General features: G+C 45.9%; 2 protein-coding genes across 16 annotated transcripts in view; one reads left to right on the top strand and one right to left on the bottom strand.

The window, feature by feature from the left end:
* The window catches only part of LOC126919260 (uncharacterized), a 34,362-nt gene extending 31,251 nt beyond the window's left edge, over positions 1–3,111 (bottom strand). Inside the window, exon 1 of the mRNA XM_050728221.1 lies at positions 3,095–3,111. The gene's annotated coding sequence lies outside the window, so the exon portion shown is untranslated. The remainder of the gene's footprint in view (positions 1–3,094) is intronic.
* Positions 1–21,485, top strand: part of LOC126919209 (serine/threonine-protein kinase MARK2-like) — a 48,274-nt gene that overhangs the window by 16,405 nt on the left and 10,384 nt on the right. For 4 of the 15 annotated variants that reach the window (XM_050728042.1, XM_050728048.1, XM_050728052.1 and 1 more), the window contains exons 2-14: positions 5,602–6,585; positions 7,041–7,347; positions 10,549–10,764; positions 10,850–11,228; positions 11,332–11,552; positions 11,649–11,760; positions 12,342–12,454; positions 12,547–12,766; positions 13,162–13,359; positions 14,058–14,259; positions 15,677–15,844; positions 17,430–17,550; positions 17,743–17,831. In XM_050728042.1, coding sequence (XP_050583999.1) covers positions 5,867–6,585; positions 7,041–7,347; positions 10,549–10,764; positions 10,850–11,228; positions 11,332–11,552; positions 11,649–11,760; positions 12,342–12,454; positions 12,547–12,766; positions 13,162–13,359; positions 14,058–14,259; positions 15,677–15,844; positions 17,430–17,550; positions 17,743–17,831 — 3,065 coding nt within the window. In that variant the 5' untranslated portion in view covers positions 5,602–5,866. Of the gene's footprint in view, positions 1–5,601; positions 6,586–7,040; positions 7,348–10,548; positions 10,765–10,849; positions 11,229–11,331; positions 11,553–11,648; positions 11,761–12,341; positions 12,455–12,546; positions 12,767–13,161; positions 13,360–14,057; positions 14,260–15,676; positions 15,845–17,429; positions 17,551–17,742; positions 17,832–19,763; positions 21,244–21,485 lie in introns of those variants that run through there. The other 11 variants (XM_050728047.1, XM_050728049.1, XM_050728054.1 and 8 more) reach the window with 9 other exon arrangements.

Genomic DNA, 21,485 nt, shown 5'->3' on the forward strand with positions numbered 1-21,485 from the left:
GAAACGATCGTCGTGCGTATCTTCGAGTAGAGAGGGAGGGAAAGAGAGAGAGAGAGATGCCAGCAAGAAGACAAATTGCGAGTCACTGACGAATCGGTGTCAATTACTTGGTCGATCGTGTTCGCGGAATCGATGATGTCTAGTCGGTTTTCGGTAAACAACTATTCTCCCACTTTTCGCGTTTCTTCGTTTCGTTCGCCGTCTATGACGCGTGTATCGCTAATTCGATATGTCCGCGATGACAACAGAAAAAAGTATGCTATCTCGCGACATCGTCGGTCTGTCGTCACGCGGTTATCGATTTTCATTGATCCGATCGATAACAAAACGGGAAAAGATGCGACTACGATAAAAGGACTCTTCGTAATCGTTGGCTCTCGTTTCGCATCGATTCATCGGGTTCTTTTCTGGCGCGCTGCTCACGGCCAGTCGCGTACCAGCGCGATCTTCGTTCTGCCCCACAATTTCCTTTGTTACGGCGAATTTCCTTTGTCGGAACAGTCCGTTACACGCGGTACGAAAATTTACGCCTCGTTACAGAGGCTAAAGCTAGTTGCTTCCAAAACGTAGACACGAAACGGTTGCCTCTACCGGCCTTTCTTCTTGTAAAATTCCATTTAGTAAGCTATTTTCTAACATTGTTTCCTTTGTTTCCTATCCTTTCGTTCTCCGTAAATGCATAGAGAGCATGATAAGGTACGTAAAATTCTTTCACACCGTCACACTTCCGCGAACCATCGGCCTGACTAACGTGCAAGGTGAGTCGATAAGAAACACTGTCTAAAGTAACTCGTTAACTCGTTGGTTTTATCGAAAACTGTTTTAAATAAATTACGTTGCATTTCGAGGGACTCGACAGGATAGATGCAATTTTATTTTCTTATATCTTGCGTTTCTATCTCGTACGGCGCCGTATATTTTTGTTTAGATATTCTCTACGAGGAAGCGTTAATCTACTTGTATCGAAGAACCATTAGTTTAAGAGATATTTTCACTTGAATTTGTCAAATTGAACGCACGAAAAACAGGTGACGTAAACAGGTAAAGAGGTAAACAGGTCGCACGTTCAATTTGACAAATTGGAGCTAAAGTATCTGCCAAACTAACGGTTCTTCGGTATAAAAAAATTAATATCTTTTTAATACTTTGAAGAGAACGTTCAGTTACGTCGAATATAAGGGCACAGTGTTTAAAAAGTTCAAGAATCACCTTGATATCTGAGGAAACGCAAGATGATAGAAAATGAAATAGCATCCGTTCAACGAGGCCCTCGGGGGATGCAGCGTAATTCGTTTAAGACATTTTTCGACGAAACCAATAGGCAACGATTGATTTCAGAAAGTATTTTTTATTGACTCACTCTGTATACACATACATGGACAAACGACGGTTAGACGTAAACTTCGGAAGCTGATGATTCCTCGCGAGCCGAATCGCCGAAGCTGTGATCGCGTTCATCGAAGGTAGAAGCCAATCGAACGAAATTCGATCGTCAGACGCGTAAGTAACGCGAAATGGGCGATTGCATCGGCGCGCGTCAACTTTCATTTTTACTCGGCGCGAAGCGTGCACGTTGGGACGCGATAATCTTCTCCGCGAAAGGTTAGAGAAACGTATGCCCCGAACGCGACTAGTCTACGGAAGGTCACGAGAAATCGCAACTATCTCGCGCTCGCAATCTCGTCGAGTTCATTCTAGTTGATAATGCCGCTTAGTGATTCGTCGTATGGTTCGCCGCTACTTTCAACGACACTTGAGGGAAGAGACCTTTCGAACGGCGCGAGAGCCTCCGCTTTGGGCGTCGTGGAAAATTTCAGCCAAAGGTCTAAGCTCGAAATACGATGATAGCGCTCGAATGTCGATTTGTTTGTAGCGACGAAGTTCGTAAAGAAATGGACTGGATTTATATGAAACTAGTGGAGTCGAAAGGTGGAAGAAAAATATTTTCGCGCGTTTCGGTACGCCTACGGCAACCAGGCGAAAGCAGAAGTCGCGAGCGTGATCCGATAGATCTCAAGGTCGATGGTCTCGGCAGTAGAAAAGATGGCGGCTCGAGGGTACCGAAGCGATCAAATACAGACCTGCTATCGGCACTTGCACTTTGAGCTCTTAACACGATGGCCGATCGCGTTGGAAAAGGAACGCCGACAGCCGAGAGAGACGAGAAACGAAGTTTACTCGATCGACTCGGTGATCAATCGCGCGCGTGACTCACGAGCACGGCTTTCGTCGATCGCGCGCACAGTTGACCGCAATTGGCGTACGCGGTTGCGCTCGCACTCGCGAGAAGTTTTCGCGTCGCGCCGAAGACGGCATATAGCGTGGCATATGGTCGTGGCGCGGCATGGCATGGCTCGGCACGTAACGCGCTTCGTCGCGTCCACCGGATGCAGTCTCATCGGGGATCGGCGAGACTGCCCGACGCGAGCCGTTTCAGTGGCCGTTCGTCGAGTACACGCGCTCCATCTTTTCACGATTTTATCGTTTTCGTACGTGAAACGATCGAAAACAATCGGGCAAACTCAGTGAATAAGTGCGAAAACTGGCGCGCCTCGCTAATTTACATGTACGCGATATATATCGACGATGCGTCGCACGAACTTCTTCGCTCGATCGCTCCTTCCTCCGACTCTTCCCTCGATTTCGCTTTCGATGGAATCGTTTTACGCGTATAGAATACGTTTCTTTTCGCAACTCGAATAGCGATCTCGACGCTCTTAAGAATATCGTTACGCGACAATTGTACACGGTTCCTTGATCTTTATCCAACGAGCGAGATAAGGATAGACCGGGAACGATCGAAAAAGGGCAAAGCCTGAAAACGAAAAGGTAAAATGTAAAAGAAAGGAAGGTGGACGCCGAGGCTTTACGTAACCTGCGTGTAATTTCACGTTACTCGAGAATCGTACGACTAATTGGTACGTCAGTAGGCGTAGTTTGCCAAGTTCTCTCGAACCAGTCGTTTATCTTCTATCTTGGCTAATTCGCGATACGCGGATTAATATCCTACTTAAGGGAAAGTTTACACACCGAATTAACCACGAGAAATACGCGTACGATGGAAATGAATGTCTAAACATTTAGCGTTGCTTACCGGCCGATATCCAAGTATCCGCGCTCGATGGACCAGAACGCTGGTAAACGTTCGATGCGAACAGTTGGCTGCTGCTGCTTCGCGTTGATTGTTTTTACTTATGTACGCACGTTGCCACGCGGTGAATGCATACGAGAACTCGCATCAAGTTCACGTGGGTGAAGCGCGATTTCGATCGGACGAGAGTGAGATATCTTTTCCAGGTTAGCCTTGTTAGCCACCTGTTCCATTCTTAACCGCGACTTATGCTTTACTGCCTCTGCCTATTCAGCGCAAGCAGAATGCGCGGTCTCCGCTTTATCGTCTCGACAACGAATCTATCCTCCAGACCAGATATACAGATATAGCTTACTGTCTTTGGTACGTTTTAACCTTCTCGGAAATCGCGATTTAAACATCTTTGCCAACGATAAGAAGGCTCTCTCTCTCTCTCTCTCTCTCTCTCTCTTTCCCTCTCCGTCTCTCCTTGACCTCACTCGTTTCCTGTCCAATCGCTCGACGCGAGTAAGCGAAAACGGAAATCTCTTATTATCGATCACGATACAGTGCTCGAAAATTGTCTTTTTCCGTGGAAATTTTTGAAAGAACATCTGCTGAACGTAAAGGGGAATTTCGTCTTGGCAAACCGAATCGGAGAATCGTGGCGACGAAACGATCCGTCGAAAATCGATTACAAGCAGACTTCTCGTAAAATTACGACGCGAAACTCCTTCGGATAATCCTCGAGCAATACGTATCTACCAGATACTTTGAACTATTGTAGATACTTTTATCGTTAGATAAAAAAGACGAGGGCTCGCCTTAGCTCTGTAAGTTAGTTTGTTTGAAGATGCGCCTTTATCAGCTTTCAGGTCTTACTCGTCATCGTTGTTGTCGTTCCGATTAAAAAAAAAAAAAAAAAAAAAAGTGACTCCCACCGGCAAGGAGAAAATACATTTTTCTTTGGCTCGGTCGTGTTGGAGATTCTCGCAACTTGGGCGTCGGAATCGAGCTCGAGTTAGGTTGCTTGTATCGCTTATCAGCATCTACCGCTGATAACGGTCTAACGAAGTCAAGTTGGCCGGTCGTGCGCTTATCGTTCAGGGGAAATGGACCCAGTTGTTCGTAGCCGACCGTTGACGCGCAACCTCGCAGCGTTCGTTCCTTTTCGGCGATCGATCCGCCTTTTTTCGCAAAGTGTCCGCCGCGTCGCACGAGCGTTCCATCTTGGACGACCGGTGACTCAGTCAAAGAAGAGATACGTTGCGTGTATTCGATATAGAACGATATAACGATTACGACTACGGTTGATCGAACAAATATTTCCTCTCCGACCTTCCATCGACGTTCGTTCGCTACCGCCTACAGATTCGTTGCTTCCTTCGTTTCTTTTCTTCTATTCTCTCTATCCGTTTACGTCGATAATGCGAGAAGTTTGCATACGTTTCCGTAGGTTTGTGCGAAGCGTTTATTCTGGTCGAGAAATCGGTACCGTTTCTTAGATATCGCGCCGCCATCGAGGCCAACCGTGAGATTATTACAACGGAAAGAGACGCGTTTCTTATCGCGCTTACCAACCTGCACTCGAAACGATTCCAACTTTTCCATCGAACGCACCCCGATCCGTTTCGCAATTAACTGCGGAGTTGCTTTCTCCGAGTTTTACCGCGGCGTTCCGTTCGAACAATTTCCGCCGAGCGATATCTATTCCCCGGCTATTCGAATAGTCGGTTCGTTCGGCTGGAGAAAACGTGCCTTTTCGTATTCGAGCGCGAGCTACTAGCGACCATCGAGCGATAAGCAAGTGAAAAAATAAACTCGAAGATCGACGAATCAACACCTTGGAAAGACGCGTGCGTGGCATATCTTTATCGGTCGGTTCGATGTATCGCGCGGAGTACCGTAACATCGGTGCCATCCACTTTCTTTTCTCGTTAGTTGTTTTTTTTCTTTCGTTTCTTCCTCGTTTGCCTGTCCTTCCGTGTATCGACACCTTCCACCATCGATTTCCATCGATCAGAAATTCGTGCCGGACAACGTATACAAGGCCTGTGTATTCGTCGCAATCGTCGCAACCATAATCACCTTCACGCTTCGATTTTTCAAATCGGCGAATAATCGAAATCGCCTGTCCGCGAGTCGACGCACCTGGTACTCTGGCGAGATCGATCGCCAAGAAAGTATCACGAATCACGACCGTTCGCCTCGGTCGAGGAAAGCTTTCGTGTTCACATAAAGTGTGTCTGTACGCGCCGCTGCTTTTTGCTTGTCGATACCTCTATATATACACACACATGTACATGTCATTGTTGCCAACAAGAAATAAAGTATAAGACCGTCGAAGGATAATCGGCTGGATCGTGTCTCGTGCCTCGTGCCTCGTTCCTCGTGCTCGGGTTTTGGGTAATATACATACATAAATGTCTCAACGTGTGAAGAGTGATAATCGTCCCTTCGTCGACGAAGATCGTCGCCCAGCGAAGCGATCAGCGGCTCCTTAACGAGGATAACGCATGTTTTTCTAACAGAGAACGCGACCTGCCAAGCTGCCTGTGGAAGCCGATCCATTCGCTCGATGAAGGATCCATGTTGAAGAATTACCGCTGGTGCTGCACGACGTTCGAACATTTTCCCAAAGTTTGCTGACGACGCGTGGAAAACTATCGAATCCCGCCGAGTGTATCTCTTCTTTCTCGCGACGAGAGAGAGAGAGAGAGAGAGAGAGAGAGAGAGAGAGAGAGAGAGAGAAATAGAGAGAGCGTTCGAACGCGATAACCTCTCCGTCGATCGACCATGGAAGGTCGAGAAAGTGTGTTCTCTCGAGCCCAACCGAGCAGAAGCTCGGTTCGATCGCAAGGCGAACGGCAGAGTCTCGAAACGCCGAACGTCGCGACGACGGAGAACAAGCAACGTCAAATCGGTGGATACCGATCCGCGAACAGAGAACCGACGAGTCTCACCTCGGCCCCCGGAAGGTACGTGGCGACAACTCGTACACCGATGGACAATTTGAAGCAGTGGGAGTTGGTGGAGCACGATCATCGTCTCCAAGTGATAGAAAAGGGAAGCATGGCGAATTCTTCGTCGAAGGGTGGTGTCGTCAAACGTTCTCCGAGTGTCACTGGCAACGACGCGATATCGATCGCCGGTAAAAAGGCTGTCGCGATCGAAACGAGCTTCGAGGAGAAATTGAAGGCGTTCAAAAACTCGAACATCGTTCAGCCTATCGCGGTTCGTCCTCGATGCGACGACGATCGTTCCGACAGCGACGCCAAGCTTCCGGTTAAACTCGAACTGATCCTGAAACAGCGAAAAGGTTCGGGCGCAGAGAGTACGGATATGCTTCAACGATTGGAGCAGCAGGTCAAGGCCATCGAAATGGACACTCTCGCAGCCAGAACGCGCCAGTTGGAGATCAGCTCGGATTTCGAGCCAGAAATTCTATACACGGACCTTCGATACAGGGAACACGAGGATCTACTTCGAAACGTGACGGATGACGAAGCCGAGGGGTAACATTTTCTCTCTTCTCATCATACCGAAACGATAATTCTTTCGCGTATATACATGCATTCGCAACGCACGCTACTACGGTCTTCCGTCCCATTTCCGTTCCTTTCTCTCTTATTTTTTTTTCTTTTTTTTTTGGCCTTCTTTTTCTATTTTCTTTTTTATCTTTTATCCATTTAGTTGTTTTTTCTCGGTTCCCTTAAATCTGTTCCGTTCTCGTTCGTCGATTCGTCCGGGAAGGCGTGACTCTGCGAGATCCGTTTCTCGCGTCGCGTATCGCGATCATCGACGTGTCGTTCGTTTTATGAAGCGTCGAACACGCTCGGCAATACGCCCCGTAGAGCCGGGCGAAGGCAAGCGCGACGAAGAGGCACGTCGATCTAACGCCTAAAATCGTAGAAAAAAAAAAAAGAACGACAGAGTTAGAGAATGACCATCGATGAATTAAAACGAAAAGGGCCTCTCCGTTGCATCGAGGAGACGCGACGAGGAACTCGACGGGAAACGCGGGTGTTACAACGAAGAAAGCCACGACGAAATTATCAAGGACAGCGTCGGACACGAGGCGAGCACAGGAAGCGGAAGTGCCCCTTCGAGCGCAGACTAGGATGGTGCAGCAAGCGCGCGCGTTCGTCGCCGCACGGGCCAACAACAACGCGAAGAAAGATCAACGGCAGCAACAACGGCGACAAACCAATGCGGTTAACAACGCGATCAAACCGTCGTCAGACATCATGCAGAAGAGTGGCATAAATGAGAAGGAGGTAGATATTGTTTATAATGGACGGCAATTAAATAGAAGTAGTAAATCCTTTGGAGAGCGGACGGAGAGAATGAGAGTGAGAGAGAGATGGTCGAGGGAAATTTCCCAATGACGAGCATTATTTCATCTTTTCTCTTTTCAAACCTTTTTCTTTTCTTTTCTTTTTCGATTTCTTTCCGTTTTAATTTTCGTTTACCGTTTTATCTCTTCTTCGAACAACGACGTTGAATCGCAGCGAAACCCATACAGATCGAACCGTCGAATCGATAGGATATGTGGAATGCTGATGAACGATGTGGAGACAGACCGATGGTCGGTCGTATCGTCGTATCCACGTTCAGCGAACGTAGTTGCAAACCCCGGCTGATCAGTCGAGTATAACGAGAGCACAACAGCGTAAACGCATTTACATACACGCCCGGATCACCTACCTACTTAGACTCGCAGTCTGCTCCTCGTCCGTTTCAGCTAGAATGACGCGGATGGCTTGCGTGTCTACTCGCTCGTACGAGGGTGTATCGTCTAACGATCGTGAAACCCATCAAAGTCGATTTCCCACTTTTACGTCACACGCTTTACCCCGCATCCCGTTTCTTATCTTCTTTCTTCCTCGTCCCCCCTTCTTTTTTTCCCTCCCGACTCAGCAGATTGGAAGCGACCCGGTCCAAAATATCGAATCTCTTCACGCGTTAAGCGAGCGCTTGGCTCGCCAATCCCTTTAAATCGTATCTCGTTGCGAACCGAGCAATACACCGAATTCGTGTTAAGTAACTCGCTCGACACGGCTCGATCGTTTTCCTTTTCTTCTCTTCGCATTTTTCTTCTTATTATTCTTCTTCTTTTTCCTTTTCTCTCATCGAATTAACAACGTGACGAATTCGGGAACGACGATGGTCGTCGATCGAACGCGCGATCAGCTGACGACGCGAAAACTCGGTTTCGATCGCGCGCCCCAGAGGACGGAGGTGATTCGCGAAAGTTGGTAAGAGGGGTTGTTGGTAGTCTGTACTTATCCCCGAGGTTGACGCTTGCGCAGACGTGATCATCGTCGTGCTCGTCGTCGTTGTCGCCGTTGTCGCGGCCGTCGTGGTCGTCGTCGTAGTCGTCATCGTCGTAGTCGTCGTCATCGTGATCGCCATGATCGCGATACCGCCGGTGGTCGTGGTCGTGTTCGTGCTCGTGGTTGCGATGATCGTATCGAGACAATCGTAGGGGAAAGCGGACAAGCAAGGAGAGCTGGGAAAGCTCGGCTATCAAGGGTGGTTCGCTTGTAGAGTAGCAGTAGGGGGTGGCGGCATTACGCGTATTGATTCTCCTTTCGCATCCCTCGGCTGTGCACTTCTTTGGCCGGCAAGCGAGTCCGCTCTAACCGACGAATACGAGGGAGAAGCTAATCGTCGAACGGTGACGCGACGACGAGCAAAATCTCTTTGGACGTCGCGCGTCCTGTTTCGTACGTGGTATCGCGTGGCGACACCTTGGAGTCGGATCTGTCACCGACCGGAGGACGAGGATGCGTTCCGCTCGGTCCTCGCGCGACCTAACCCAGAGACGAAGGCCGCCAATTGTGATTAGTGACGTCAGACGCGTACGCGCTCGCGCTCGCGTTCGCGTTCGTGGCACGCCTCCGGGACTTTGTCTTCGAGCGTCGATCGCTGCTTCTTTCGTTTCCGTTCGAGCGCCGTTTCGGTTCGTTTAACGAGTTTCGGGTCGACCGACCGGGCAGTCTACGTTTCTCGCCATCGATGTACGCTCCTCGCCCCTTTTTCGTTCTTCGCTGTCACCAATGGAGGAACTACTCGTCGGTGAATTCATCGAGGCGACGATGCGAACAGCCGAGTGTGCACTTTCGCTGTTGTCGAGCGACCAATCTTGCGACGCAAACAGTGTTTGAGTGATACGTGCTGATTCGTAAACGACTGTTTCTAATATTCGTCGAGATTCGTGCGCGCTTTCGGACTGGTTTTTGTGAAAGAAAACAGGAAGCTACTCGGCGATAGTTCGCGAAGATTGTTCGAACGAGACGATGTTTCGTTTCGTTTCGCTTTGGACACGCGCACGCAGTTGTATGGCTGCCGATCGCAACCGTACGAATCCCTTCCCCTCCTGTCTTTGCCACTTTCGTTGAAAGTCAACGCGAACCGTCGTTGCCTCGGTAAAAGCCTCTGTTCTGTCCGATAACTCGCGTATCTTCTTACTACCGTTTATGAAATAGTTGAACCGGAAAAGCGTGAAAGAAAACGATCGTGTGTGTCATTATGCGATTCGCAGGGAAGGATTCCTCGCAGAAAAGACAGAAAACAATTTGTTCCGCTTCGACGCATCTTCCCACCTCTGCGATGTCGTATACGCGCTTTATCTGGTTGATTTATGAATAAGGTGATACGGACTTGGTGCACATCGGCCGTAAACGAAAATGGCCAGGGAACGGTACGACGGAGAAGCGAATGATACTCGCTCGAGCGTTCCGATCGTTGATGCCCTTTTCTTGCTAACGTCCGAAGCGGCCGAAAGCTTGTTTCGATCGAGTCGGTCGCCATAAAGGAGAAGGTGCTGCGAGCAACATCTTCTCGATTGCCGGTCGATTTTCTTTGTTTCTTTGCAACACGCCGAAGAAAAACCGATCAAACTGGCGGCCTCGAAAGTTGCTGCAGCCTCCTCTTGCAAGATGGTCACTCGTGGCCATACGCGGGTAATCGACCTTGTACAAATTATTATCTCTGCATCTTCCGAGCTATCTTCACCTTTCTTTCGCAATGCAACTTCGTCGACAAATTTTTGCACAGCCTGTACGCTGGGACGCTGCGATATTAGAAACGCAATTCGCATGAAGTTTCTTTAACGAGGTTCGATTAAATCCCATCGACGAGTTTCCGTCCCTGGAAATGTGAAACGTGATCGCGTGGTCGCGTGGTCGCGACACGCGAATTGCATGCGTAAAGCTCGACGCGCTCTAGTAACAAGTCGAGCAAACTCGAGTCCATCGAACAAACTCGTGCGAATTCGAGCAAAATTCACCAGCAAAGCGTGATATATATATATATATCATATATGAAAATAGAGAAATCTCGCGTAAACGATCGAAACGTTGAGTCGGTCAGTAGAATTCAGTTTTGTCGCAGCAGCTGCAACGTCATGCGAGAATCACCACCGTGCCTCGTATTCGGTTTTAATCTAACGAGATCTATTGCCTTTATTTCAGACAGGGGATGGCGTGGGAGTGTCGAGTAGCGGTGGTCGACTCTCGTCTCGAAGTCGGACCTCGGAGGAGCCCCACATCGGCAAGTACAAATTACTCAAAACAATCGGCAAGGGTAACTTTGCCAAGGTAAAGCTTGCCAAGCACGTGCCTACCGGGAAAGAAGTGGCTATCAAAATCATCGACAAGACTCAATTAAATCCCGGTAGTCTTCAAAAGGTAAGGAATGCGTTGTTGTTGAATCGTCGTCAGAACGAAGCTATTAACGAGAAGACGTGATCGGGATGTTTGTTGCGTGTTACAGCTGTTCCGCGAAGTAAGAATAATGAAGATGCTCGACCATCCGAACATAGTGAAGCTTTTCCAAGTGATCGAGACCGAGAAAACATTGTACCTGGTAATGGAGTACGCTAGTGGTGGTGAAGTTTTCGATTACTTGGTTTTGCACGGTCGAATGAAGGAGAAGGAGGCTAGAGCAAAGTTCCGGCAGATCGTCTCTGCCGTGCAATACTGCCATCAAAAGAAGATCATTCACAGGGACTTAAAGGCGGAAAACTTGCTACTCGACAGCGAGATGAACATCAAAATCGCAGATTTCGGTTTCAGCAATGAATTCACTCCGGGCAATAAGCTGGATACCTTCTGCGGTTCGCCTCCTTACGCAGCACCCGAACTTTTCCAGGGTACACTTTGTCTTTCCTTTCCTCTTCTTTTCTCTCTTTCTTTTTTTTTTTTTCTTTTCGAGAGAAAGCAGCGATTTCATCGATCTATTTGTTTGCCATTTAGGTAAAAAGTACGACGGGCCCGAAGTAGACGTTTGGTCGTTGGGAGTGATATTGTACACATTAGTGTCTGGATCATTGCCCTTCGACGGTTCGACGCTGAGAGAACTGAGGGAACGAGTACTACGAGGAAAATATCGAATACCGTTTTACATGTCCACGGATTGCGAAAACCTGTTGAAAAAGTTTTTGGTGCTCAACCCGACGAAACGGGCCTCCCTAGAGGTAAGCGGTCAGACGTGATAATCACGGCGAACATAACGCGGTCGTCGGCCGTGTACGACGGCGTTCTAGAGCGTTCCTATTTTTCTCTGCTTCTAGACTATTATGAAAGACAAATGGATGAATATGGGATATGACGACGATGAATTAAAACCGTACTTAGAACCTGAACCTGATTATAAAGACCACAAGAGGATAGGTGAGTCTGCCAGTATGTACATAACACTTACTATTTATTGTTTCTACATAAAATAATAAAACTGCATGATTTACGACCACCCAGTTGTCACGTCGACTAACGTCGCGTCGCTTCGTGTAACGCTGCTCGGGATCGAACGTGCTATACAGTTCCGTGAACGGTATACGACTCTTTGATCAAGCAACGGTTGGTCGTAATTAAACGATTCTTGAACTCTTCGCATCGATAGGACCGTCAGACGATCTTACTACGTACGAGAGCTGGCTGTGTTTTTAATGTGTGCGCCAAACTATGCGCAATAGCGATAGCGATAGTAATAGTACTAGAAACGGTGTTAGCGATAGTGGTACTAGTAGTGGTAGTAACAATAGCCATAGCATTACTAGTAGTAAGAGGCGTCTGTGAATGCATATTTTTCGCACAGCATAGCACCGGGCTTCTTTTGAAAATGTTTCTTTTGTATCGATAAGTGTATAAAATCGCGAAAGTGTATAAAGTGTATAGTAATGTAATGTTTCTCTTGTGTCGAATCGATCGTATTATTCTGATATCTTTAGTGGTTGTGACTATGCCGTTACACCTGTTTGTTTTAGAGGCCCTGGCTAGTATGGGGTACACGAGAAGCGAAATAGAAGATTCCTTAGGACAGGCAAAGTACGATGACGTATTCGCCACGTACTTACTCTTAGGAAGAAAGACAACCGATGTGAGTACGAAAGGAGAGTCGATTTATCGAAAGTACGCGTAAGGTTAACCCGATCGGGGAAGAAGTAGAAATGAAAATGGTTCGTTTCGTAGCCTGAATCCGACGGCTCGCGGTCAGGCAGTTCATTGTCGCTGCGCAACATTCCACCGCAAGCTGGTTCGGGAGGCGGCGGCGGCGGAGGAGGAGGTGGCGGAAGCGGTGGAGGCACAGGCGGCGCTGTGCAAAGTCCGTCGCATAGAGGTGTTCATAGAAGTATTTCCGCTAGCAACCCAAAACCAAGTAGACGAGTCTCGTCCGGTCTTGAAACGCTTCGTAAGTAAATACCGTGAAACCTCTCGTTCCAGCCATATTCCAGATCAACGATTACCACCGTAAACTTATTTAATAACCTCTGCGTCAATCCGGATTGGACGTATCGCTTAGTAACGTACGCTATGCTATGCCGACGAACCTTAAAGACGAAGTAACTCTATCAGCTGATTAGGAGATTATCACGAAGCCTGTGTAGGTAGTAGCGGCGATTCGATCATCGAACGTGTCTATGTTTCAGCGAAAGTTTCTCTTGATTTTCAGTGTTTGCCCGTGCTAAAGGATTAGCAATTACGAGGATATTCGTAGGAAAACTCTTAGTAACGACTAAAGCCCACGTTGTTACGCGCGCGACTGATCCTATTCTTGTTTCGTATACGACGTTTATATTTTGCTAGGAGCAGCACCAAGTCCAGGAAACGCAACGAACCATAATCACGCGACTGCTACGACTGGTGGAACGGTGACTGGTGGCAGCGGTAGTAATTTTAAGAGACAAAATACCGTGGACGCGGCCACCATCAAGGAGAATACCGCTCGTGTTTCTGCGAGTCGACCTTCGGCTCCTAAAAACAGTCCTGGCCAATTAGATACTAGTGAGTTATTTTCGTTATCCTGTGACTTGTACCACCGTAATTCGATCGATATCTGTTCAATTGTTTTTTGCGGCGCTGTAATTGTGTAAAGCTTCCACGAACGTGTATCTGCTTTGGATAAGATTGCCCGTGATTCGTACCCTAATCCACCAATGTTTTGATTAATTCGTTATTTATTATCTTGTTCGTTTCTCTTTTACCCTTTGTCTTGTTTTTACCCCTAATTCGTAAACGTTACCGCAAGGACTTATCGATGCTGTGCGCTAATTCTAGATCGTTGTAGTCCTTTACTCTCCGAGAGTAGCGAAATCACCGTTTATCGAAAGTAGTTACATTTTTTTCGAACCAATACATCAATCGTAACGACGTCTACGTATTCGCTTATACCGATGACAGTTACAAAGTTACGATTGTACGTGTACGTGTAATTTTAGCGTCGCATCTGCCTCTCTTTGATCCTTGCACTGAGAATTTATCGCGTACGTTTCCTACCATTTATCGTTTCAACAAATAAGAAAAACAGAATCGCACGATTCTCTTTACGGATGGAAGCAGATGAGACGCTGTGCAGTGTTTTGCGCGGTGTAACACGTGCGCGCCCCTCCCCAATTTTATTTGTACTCGTTGCCATGCTTGTTATAATTTAGTAAAGTACGCTGCTTTGTTTTGTGTTGAACTATATCTAATGAGGCTTGCAGTGACAATGTTCATTCTAGGCGTGGGTACAAGTCCCGGTGGTAGGGCATGGGCAGGCAAGAGCAATACGATGAACGCAGGGGTAGGTGGTGGTCGGCCTCTTACCTCACCTGCCCCTGGTTCTGTTGGTCGACGTAGTACCATCTCCTATGATCAAGCGAAAACGTCCTCCTCGTCTACCGAAAGAACCAACGACGCACCCAGGTACAGTGACATCCAATTGTTTTTCAAATCGTATTATTAAAAACAACATTCTTTTCTCTTTCCTCACGATAAATCAAAGGGCGAGAAAGATCGTAGAGTAGCCTCGATGAAACGTAGACGCTGGATCCGCGGATCCGTTCAATCGCGCTACTGTAAAACTAACAGCGCGTTCGTTTTTCGAAGAAATATTCGAAAGAATCGCGAGCACGATCCAGTGTGTACGTCGATCGAACGATTAAATTTCGTTAACGCGCGCACAAATAGGCGCGGCCCGTGTAATCGTATGTACGTTACAGTGTTCCGTTATTGACTAAACAACAGTGTTTTCGTTGTACCGACTACTAACCACGTAATAGGTGATTAACTCTTTAACTTTAACGAACAAACGTAGAAAAACCGGCCGATCGATAACAAACAAATCTGTCATGATAAGCCCCAGGGAGTTTCTTTGTTTGTTGCGTTGCTCTAGCATGTTGGCTGCTGCCTGCCAATCGTTCGTTCGCAGATCACTTTCTTTATGGCTTGACAGATCTACCGAAACAGATAGTCTAATTAAACGTGTATACATATACAAGTGCTTGCTAAAATTATACCGAATCACAGTTACATTCACATATCTCTTTACTCTGTTTTTTACCAGCGTATGTCTAGATTTATCAGCGTGTGTGTATAAAAACAGTCATTAACATCATCATACATACGTCACTGTTTATGTTTTAGCGTCATATTCCGTTCCCCTTATCGTAGAAGTTCTCGCGTGCTAATATCATTGGCAATGCCAGATAGAATTTTCATTTGTCATCCGCTCACCTTAACCTACCCTATGTATCCCTCTATTATCCAGCCAACCTTCGCGTAGCACACCCTGTTCCTCTAGTTTTCATTGAATTCGATCGCGTCCTACGAAACATACCTACGTATCTAAGTAGTACGATCAACGTAGATGAATGAACACGCGATCCAACACCCAGCATCGGTTCGTTCCGTTCCTCTTCTTTCCCTTTCTTCTGTTCCTACCCTTTCGAACAGTTTCTAAAAACAGAAAAAAAAAAAGAAAAAGAAATAAGGAAAAGAGTTACGGGATGTCGTTTGACGTTGAAGCGATAAGGAAGAAACATTCGCGTATCGGAATGACGTAACCTTCCGTTATGAAATTCCGATACGTGCCACGAAGAGATTCGACTACGAACGTGTAAGGAAATTCAACGAGAATCTTAGAAACGTTTAAAGCAAAAAAATACAAAGGGGGAAACGAAAGAAAAAAAGAAACAGAGAGAGAACGAAAGAAGAAGGGGAAGAAAAGAGAGAAGCTAAAGTAAAGAGAAACGCGAGAAAGTAAACGTAACGTCGACGCGAATAGCTATAGAAATCGTAGAAAAGTAGGGCCGGGCAGAGTGCTGATTAGTTTTGTACACAGCCTTGGCGAGGGCACTAGACCAACGCGGGGTCACACCAAGTCTGCGAGCATCAGCGCAGGTCACCGTTCCTCGAGTGGCGTACCCCCCAGCGACCATTCACTACTGGACCCTCAACCACGCAACGCCCACAACTCCTTACTCGCCACTGCTGACCCTCTTAGACAGAGGTACAGATCCTCAAAGCCTTATCAGCCAACCTGTATACAGTCCTCTATTAGATATGCGACAAAAGTCTAACGTACCGTTCTACCGGTCACATCGATTACATCGTTCTACCACGAATCTTTCTATATCTTAAATTCAAAGCGATCGCTTAAACTTTAAGCGTGCAATTTCAAATTCCACTGAAAAGATTCGATCGGATCGGCCGAGGCCACCGAACCTGTTCTATATGGAAAAACTCGTTCGTCGTTGACTCTAAACGATTTCAACGAGGCACGGCAGAATTTTACGTTAGACTATTGGAGCACTCTGTAACTACAAAATATATTCGAATACATTCTTTTCATTCGTTCATATTTTACATATTTATTTCCTTCTTGGGCCACTAACTCTCTTAGGGCAACTAGAACTTGTGTCTGGCGCGTTCGTGCCTCGAAAGAAACTTAAAAATTGCACAACGTCTTGTTCGCGATGCAAATCGGCCCTCGTAGGTTCGTCCTAGGACAGTTTCTGGTCACTTATTCGTAATCACCATCGTTTTATCTAATTTCTGTTTCTAATTTGCATGAGTATCGTCGTTGTTAGTTATCTACTAGCGATCATCGGCTTTGGTCACCGGTTTCTCATTTATCCAAACTACCTTGTTTCTCGCATATAATTCTGCGCCTAACGACCACAATCACCGTGTTCACACACGAACAGCCAAACACCATTCTGCATTTTTGCTCCAAGTTATCTTTCGTTTTAAAATTAGCGGGTAACCGTACGTTATAACACGAAACGGTTTAACGTAAACACCGCGGCAATGCGTGAATTTGCGTGTGCCTTGAGATAGCAACGCGTGTGACAGCATGCGCCTCGGCGAGAAAAGAATATCGCAACGTAACGTCGGAATCGTCGAGTATCCAGATACGACGATCGCGGCGTCATCGTCCTATCGAATTGGCTCTATTGTTTCGAACGAAATTTTCCGTGCGACGTGCACGCGCGCGTACGTATCGATAACTCGATGCCCCAAACGTGTCCAATTCTTTCTCCTCTAATCGATACGAATTTAATCGGTGTTTCGTCAATTCGAATCGTATCGTTGTATCGACGCATACGCAAATAGAACGCAAAACTGTTTCGCTACATTTTATACCCGCCAATCATTTAACATTCGCTAGATAAACCAAACTAATTCGTTTCAAATTCCGCTTTCTTAGCTCAGACTGTCGAAGCTTGTTTTGCAAGACATACAAAGATCGCTTGTGCATTATCTACTTTTACAACTGCCCCCTTGAACCTCACGGAAGAATTCGCGTGAAAAGTGAACATTTTACTTTACATCCTATGTCTCTCTTATTTTGCATCCTTGTCTTTTGCTTGTTTTTTTGTTTCTAACGAAAGATGTACGAAACGGAAACGAGGAATCCTCTGTATCGTTTAAGTGCACAAATTTCTAGCAAAAGAACCGACACGGGCAAAGCAAACATTATCGATATGTATATACATAAGTACACATGTATATACGTATTATGCACCGATAGACACGCGCGTTACCCATCAATTACGAGAATAATAATAGAAACACGATCTTTTCTCAACTAGTTTGGGTGTATCTCCAAGCAATAGACTGGCGACGCCTACAACACCGGCATTTCCGAGAAATGTCCCAAGCCGTAGTACGTTCCATTCTGGCCAGAATAGAGCTCAGCGAAATCATACTCAGGTTCGTAAGTTTCGATACATTTTCTTTCTTTTTTTTTTTTTATGGTAACGATTGGAACATTTTAACGATCCATAGATCGAAGATGATCGACATTTTTAATACAGACGTTGTAAGCTAACAACTACACCGTTAAGTTGATTTATCGCGTGCCTTTGCATTACCATGTATAGTTGTGTTCTATGAACTTTCTAGGGTCATACGCATACACAGGACACAAATGCAATTAGTCCATTAGCGAGACCGTCCTTCTTCTCCAAGTTATCCTCGAGGTTCTCCAAACGGTAAGTTTTGCCGATTCGTTATACGTACATACATTGGAAAAAAAAAAAACAGAAAAGAAAAACGGTTTCTCGTATTCGACAGCATGCTAGTACATGTACCACTGTAAAGTACCACCGTTCGTCCACAAGTATATCTTTAGCTTACGATCGAAGTTCGGCCAAGTGTCTAATCGTAAAATTTCGATGGACGACAATCGATCAACCTTGTACGATAAACGATGAAATTCTTTTCGGAAATGCAAATTTTTCACCGATCCGCGTACCGAACGAATCGCGCTCGACCACACTCCGATTTGAAAAACATTCTTTCTTCGTGAAATGGAAGGAGAACGAGTAAACGTAAAGTCGTAGTAGAAGTAATGTAAAAGTAAAAGAAAGAAAAGAAGAAGAAGAAACGGCAGCGGAAGAAGAGAGGGAGAGAGAGAGAGAGAGAAAAAGATAGTCCATGAGCGAAAAGAAAGAGATAAAACGAGAAAGTGGTGTACGTACGATACGTTCGATTCTAGTTCGCGAGCCAGACGTGTATTTCATTCGATCTTGTAATACGGTTGTCCGATTATAAAATCATCGCTTACGTCTATATATATCGGAAAGAAAAAGTTCGAAACGCAAAAGCTTTTACAGTGGGCCTTTCGATGCATGCGTAGCAATTAATCCCGTGAAACGAACGATCTTCGACTGTATTTATACTTATGCTACGATAATTTAAACGAGTCGAACCTATCGTTTTGCATGTGATATGATATTTCTGTTTTAAGGATGCACAATGACTATGTAATTCTAAAAATTTCTTATCGATACGTCAAATATTTCCGTATCGTATTTAACGTAACATTTCTATACAAGTATACGTAATATACTGCAAAAACGATATACAGTACGATCAATTAGCAACCCGATGAGCGAGCAGCGACCATTATCAGTGAAAGCGACGAAAAACGTAGCTTGTTCACGATACATCTCGTAGTCGTATTTGTTTCTACGCCGTTTTCGCCGTTTCTTTATCCCATAAGCATCTGCTTCTCAGGTTTCTATAGCACCCTTTTAGTTCGACTCTACTCTCTTCGGTAACCGATTGTTACACACACACACACACACACAAACAAACGAACGAACGAACGAACACACACACGCGCGCACAAAGACCGAAACGCACATACATACGCAATACATATACGCACACAACTTGACAACGACCGTTCTAATTCTCATCTATCTTTATCTATCTACCTGTTTCCCTTCGATTCCTGTCTGGTTTTCCTATATAAAAATATAATTCGTTAACCGAGAAGAAAAGCATCAAGAACAATTATAGGAAAAATGTATTCGTCGTCCGTTCTGTGTCCTTCATAGCGAACGTACCGTTATCGTGTCTGCTTAATGTTCGAACGTTCCTATTTACGAAAAAAAAAAAAAAAAACCCTGAGAATTCATCAACGATAGTAATACCGCTTGGCCAGCTCGAGTTCAGGCCACCTCGCATACTCATTGTGCATCCCTTTTTGACTCGACTGTAGCGAGGCATATCCTTGACTTAGTACTTTACCTATACTTTATATATGGAACCTTGATTTTGTCGCATACAACGATCATTACAATAATCGGAAAAAGCGAAAATGCGTGTTGTTATATTGGTACGCGTAGAAATAGAGGTAGAGTAGAGGGATAAAGCGTAGGCGATAAAACGGTTCGAAGCGAGGACCCAAGGCCACAGAATAACGAGAGCAATCCAGCTTGTTCGTCTCACCGTCAGCATCTTTTCTACTTTCACGATATGGTCACTGTACGCATCGTCGATACGTACTATAGACACAACTGTTCGATCAAACGGAAAATTCTGTCCGATTTGCCGACACGGCATAATAGCCATTGGTGCATCGCTCAAATTCTTCACACTTGGATTAATGTTTACCGGTGTATTGTATGCTACAGGACATGAACCGATTAAATCTTGACATCGCTCGAGCTTCGTCAAACGATGGCCGTAGAGACGCGCAAAACTTAACGACCGATGCGCGCACAGAGAAATTCGCGCGAACGCAGCAAGACCAGCGAGCCGAGCGCGTCGCGTTCTATCGGCCTGAAACAATGGTAACAGCATCCGTGTTACCGGCTCAACGATCCACGGATGTCGGAATGCGTTTGACCAACGAACGAGACAGTACGAAACGAAAAGAAAAGAAAATAGGAAACGGAAGAGGAAAGAAGAGAAGAGAAGAGGAGAGAAGAGAAGAGAAGAGAAGAAAAGAGAAGAACAGAGAAGAGAAAAGAAATAACGCGTTCCGTCTCTCGCTCCGTTATTCTGTGGTGTATCGTCAAGCTTTTCAGAGTCGACAGATCGTTGTCGTTGATTATAAAAGAAAAGTTCTTACAATATTGTTACCGTTAGGCGCACGGAGTGCGACATTCTCGCGTTCATCCTATAACGATCCTTCGGAACGCGAAGTGTCTTCCTGACGCGCGACGATCCAACGATCCGTTGCTGTCGCTGTTTTGTCGTCACCATCGTCACTACCGTCGTCGTCATCGTTACCGTCACTGTCGCAGCCGTCGTCGCCGCAACTGCCAGCCCGCAGCCTTATCCCCTTAGACTTAGCGTTGAAAATCGTGCCTTTCCTAATTCAGCCTGCCAGCTATAGTGAACGTGCACTTTCATGCCGCTCATCTTTTAAAGACGTACCTATCTATACATAATCTCTTTCTATTTTTATACGTATATTCATCGCGTCGTACGTCAGCTTCGTTTTACCTTCTTCGTCCTAAAATAACCGTAACGAACGTCGGCCACTCATCGTCGATAATTCATCGATCTTTCGTCGATCTTTCGTCGATCTTTCGTCGATCTGGTTCATGCGAATCGATCATTCCTGATCTTGTTGAATAACCCGATCCTTTGAACGCTTTTCAACGGTTTACTTGATCGAACAGACTTATCCACTTTTGTATGTAACGCGTAGAGCTCGCGAGTAGTCGCGGTACGATGTGCTCGTTCGCCCGCCTGTCCAGTTCCTGTCTTTAGTCTCGTGGCAAACTGACAAAGGAGCGACGAAAAGAAGAAGAACAAAGCAGGAAAAAGAGAGAGAGAGAGAGAGAGAGAAGATGGAATGGAAAAAGGAAGGAAAGAGAGTTACATTGGAAAAATAGGAAAAGGAAAAAGAATTGTCAGATCTAAAGGGGAAATAGGGTAAAAACGAGATGGAGTGATCTTAAGTCGCGCGTGGCACGTGGCACACCGTTACGCGCTATCGTTGCCAATTTCCGTTTCCATTTTCGTTTCCGATATTATTACCTTTAGCGTTATCGTTACAGTTACCGTTACCGTTACCATCATTATCGCTGTTACCGTGTTTACGATTAACAAAAAAAAAAAAAAAAAAAAAAAAAAAGAAAAGAAAAGGAAAAAGAAGAAAAATACGCGTGAAACGATGTCGGTGCAAGCGTGACTTTTTACGCGTGGACAGTGCCAAAGTCGCACGGACAAAATATATAATCTTGACGGTTCAAATCACTCGGTAAAATCGATCGTTGTCGTATTAACAATCGCGAAGAAGAAAACATGCAGGTGTACCGCTTAATAATGTCAGCGTGTTTTTGCCTCGTTAGCCTCGTGACCTTTCCCGAAAAGTAATTGTCGTTTGTCTACTTTAGGTCCGA

This window comes from Bombus affinis, chromosome 8 (genome assembly GCF_024516045.1).
Source record: "Bombus affinis isolate iyBomAffi1 chromosome 8, iyBomAffi1.2, whole genome shotgun sequence".
Taxonomy (NCBI): Eukaryota; Metazoa; Arthropoda; class Insecta; order Hymenoptera; family Apidae; genus Bombus; species Bombus affinis.